Below are 3,929 nucleotides of genomic sequence, written 5' to 3'. Positions count from 1 at the left end.
AGGCCTAAATAAAATGTTTTTAATTGTGTACCAGTTTAATGTAGAATATTTTTTATGATTTTAGCTTAAAATATATTTTTCTAAATTAGAAAAACTAGAAATTATGTCAAAGAGGGGATTCTATAGAAAACTTTTAGAAAGTAAAAAATTTTTCTTTTATAGTTACACAAAAAGGATACTTGTTTTCTGTTTACACTGTGCTCATATTTGTGAGTTTTTTACAAACATATACACTACATGTATTTTCAGTTCATAGCTACTGTACATAAGGTTACAGTTAAACCTAGGAGCTAAAATTGATATACTATGGACAAAGGAAAACATTTAATAAAAAAAGTTGATAAATGTGAAAAATAATTTAACTTAATCTAAAATTAAATTAGCCTCACAATTTAAAAAATAAGTTTCTTTTCATTTCCAAGAGAGTATCTTAAGAAAACTAAGTTTTATTATCTGTGAGAGTGTTATTCAAAATATCACAGTGATCAAACTGAGTGATGTGAAAGAATTTCAGTGAGGAATAGAAATGCCAGAAATGTAGTGCTTTAGGGTTAATTTCCTAAAGGTGTTCATAAACACTTATGTTGTGAAACAATAAGAATAATAACTAAAATGTATAAAAATACATGCATGAAAGTCATTTGACTCTATATGTATGCAAGTCATGGAGTAAAATACTTCATTATAATTTTTAGCTGTGGCATAGTGGCTCATAGAACAGCTCTGAGTTGTTTTTTCTGGAGTACAAACTTTTAGCTTATAGCTCCATCATCTCTTGACCAATTTTAGATCTAATTACAGTTTTGGACTAAGGAGGTCAAACCCTTTCTATTGTTGTATTTGACCAAGAATTTAGCACTGGTATCATCATTAAAGGATCTGTTGTTTTTTGTTTTTATAAAGTTATTACCATTATTATGTCATCTGTATAAGATGGGTACCTCCTGTTTGTGATCTGTGAAATAACTGTTACCATCAGTGTGTTGTTCAGCTCTTTAAAATTAAAGGGGTTTAGTGTATTAAATCAAAGCAATTTTGGAGCCTCATCATGTCATTACGATCCATGTTGTCACATCCAATCATGCTCTATCTGATGACTATGCATCTTGACAGTTACCTTGTAGCATACTTTCCATTGCAAAAGGCTTCATCATAAGTTTTCTATGGTCAAAGCACACCACTCTTCCCTGTGTGTTTTCATAATCCATTTATTGTACAAGGATGGTGGTTTCCTAGTTCCTGTTTCAATAGTGATCATACAACAAAAGGAAATAATTGATTACCCTCTTAAATTCTTGTAAGGTCCCATCCTCTACTTTGCTAATGGCAACTCATTCCACAAGCTAATAAGCTTAATAGGAGTCTAGTCTGTCTTTTTCAAATGTTACGAGTCCTTTCATTCTATTGCCAGTTGAATTTAGCACAAAGAAGCATTTATCTTATCAATTTCCCTAGATAATTTTATTTTCTCAAGAACAAATTAAGAGATCTTAACTTATCCCCATGAAATAACCTTCCATCTTTGGAATCATCCTAGTAGCCTTCTTCTTAACACTTTTTAATAAATCGTATCCTTTTCTTAGATCAAAATTGTACACAATATTATAGGTGAAGCCTAACTAATGATTTATATAAAATATAATTTTCCCTTTTGTCTTGTAACCAATGTCTATAAATACATCCTAAAACTCTTTGGTTTTCTACTAGTAACTGAATGCTACCTTGCATTATTTACAAATGTGCTATGATTCTTTATATTAGATATGCTTTTGATTGGATTCTTATCTATATGAAGCATGTGACTCAACTTATCATAACCCAAGTGCATTACCTTGCACTTACTACAATTAAGCAATATTTTCTAACTATTTGCCCAACTTAATAATTGATTTGAATCAATGTTTAGTACCTCAACATTCTCAGTATAGCTAGAAATAACCAAAAGTTTAATTTCACTGGCAAACTTTACTTATGTAAATAAGAAAAAGTAAAGGTCTAAGAACTGATTCCTGAAAATCTTGACACCATTGATAACACAATTTTACTTTTTCTGGTTCAATCACTCTTCAATCCAATTAACTAGTCTTTCCCCATCCCCCACTGTTGCAATTTTCTTAGCTGATCTTTTGTGAGGCACTTTAAAAGAAACCTTGTGGAATAAAACACCAAACCCACACTCTTTTCATTATGTAGATAACAAGTAATAAGAAAAAGATTAACATATTACTAAGGCAGTGCTTCTTGTTAGTGAATCTGTGTTGGATATATTTTATTATGTCATTTCATTAAATGATTTTGCCAAATTTTGTTCTCCATCAGACTCTACAATTTTTTTTGAGCTGACCTATTGCTCTCTACATTGTGGATATATTCAGATGTTTTTGTCCTGGCATGTTTCAACATCAGTCTGGATCTGTTTATGCACACTGATGTTGTTTAAACTGTTGAGAACACAATGTTTATTTCCCTTTGATATACCAGTAAAAGGTTCATATAAAATCACAACTGACACTTATTTTTCTTAAAAATTAACTTGGGGCTTGTCACAACTAGAATACAGAAATTTCCAGTTCTTGTTTGTTTTGAGGAATGCATGTTGTTTTTAAAGTTTTACTAATTTTGAATATACTGATTTTCACAATCACGAGGGACTTGGAACATTATCTAAAATATCCTATATTTTTACTAACAGTAATTATTAATACATGATTTAATGTAAAGTCAATAGCCGTAGTATTTTTCCAATATAGTAAAGCAATGCATATATTATGTGTTGCTGTAAGAATCAAGCTTAGAGGTTAAATCTGGTTAATTTTATCCTTTTTTTTAAGACTTGTTGGTGAATACTGCAGGATATTGAAGTCCTTGAAAGTTCAAGACTGTCGAGATGTTACTGAAGGAAGTCTTGCCACTTTAAGACTGAGAATAGAAGTGGACCGACCTAAAAACCCATATTCTTACAATGTTGTTCCAGTATACATGCTTCGTTTGCAGATTTAATGCTTGGTGTTTAGGTTGGGTAAAATATCAATAATTAGTGTGATTTTAGAATTATTTATATAAATTACTTAAAATGTTATATAGCTTTAACAAAATAAGCAATGGTCTCATGATTATTTTCAATCATAGTGATGTAAATATTTGTACAGGTTTCTATTTAAAAAATAATTTTCTATTTATTAATGTAATATCTGATTCAAATTATATATTATGTGCTATGATTGAAAAATAAGATTTTAAAAACTAGGTTGCTCTCTTGCTTTTTTTTTTTTTCCACTAGTAGATTCCAGCCATAAAAAAAGGAGAATTTAGGTGAAGCTAAAACTTGTTCAAAACGAGGAAATACTTGTTGGTTTGGAACACCGTTACTATTGAAATATGTTTTGTTTTCTACTTAAAATTGTAAAATTTTAATTTTTTGTAACTAATGTATTCAAGTAACATTTTTTCTTTCAAAAAGCTCAGATTGATAAGTAAAGTTAATAGTTATTGTTAATTAACTTTATCTCCCATTCAACTATAATGAATATACACTTGGATTACAATGAGAAACAGTAAACTGTTCTTGCTTTTTTTGGAATAAAATTGTAAATATTAATCCAGTATGTTTGAGTTTTATTGAAATTAATCCAAAACAGTAATTGATGTATAGTAAATGGAGAACTTAATTTATTCTTCATTTAAATTAAGTACATATTTTATACTGCACTATACTTTTTTCTAAGTTGACTCAAAAGCCATTTTATTGCAAACAATATATAATATATTTTGAAATAAACACTTGTAAATTATAGTTTTATGAAATTATTTAAAAGACACCTTGCAGGTAAACTGCTATCATACTAGGTTACTTTGTGTTATATTGCACACATGTTAGAACCTTTATTCTTGTGCATGTGTGAAGGTACCAAATTTTTAAACCAGAAATA

At 29.1% G+C, this 3,929-nt stretch overlaps 1 protein-coding gene across 5 annotated transcripts in view; it reads left to right on the top strand.

Annotated features, from left to right (window-relative positions):
* LOC106464883 (F-box/LRR-repeat protein 15-like) overlaps nt 1–3,598 on the top strand; it is a 12,644-nt gene extending 9,046 nt beyond the window's left edge. For all 5 annotated transcript variants that reach the window (XM_022392684.1, XM_022392683.1, XM_022392682.1 and 2 more), the window contains exon 4: nt 2,832–3,598. In XM_022392684.1, the coding sequence (XP_022248392.1) occupies nt 2,832–3,000 (169 nt within the window). In that variant the 3' untranslated portion in view covers nt 3,001–3,598. The remainder of the gene's footprint in view (nt 1–2,831) is intronic.
* Nucleotides 3,599–3,929: the final 331 nt, after the last annotated feature.

The sequence above is a fragment of the Limulus polyphemus genome, unplaced genomic scaffold (assembly GCF_000517525.1).
Source record: "Limulus polyphemus unplaced genomic scaffold, Limulus_polyphemus-2.1.2 Scaffold1769, whole genome shotgun sequence".
Taxonomy (NCBI): Eukaryota; Metazoa; Arthropoda; class Merostomata; order Xiphosura; family Limulidae; genus Limulus; species Limulus polyphemus.
The sequence above is the reverse complement of the archived record's forward strand: the minus strand, read 5'-3'. Positions and strand labels throughout refer to the sequence as shown.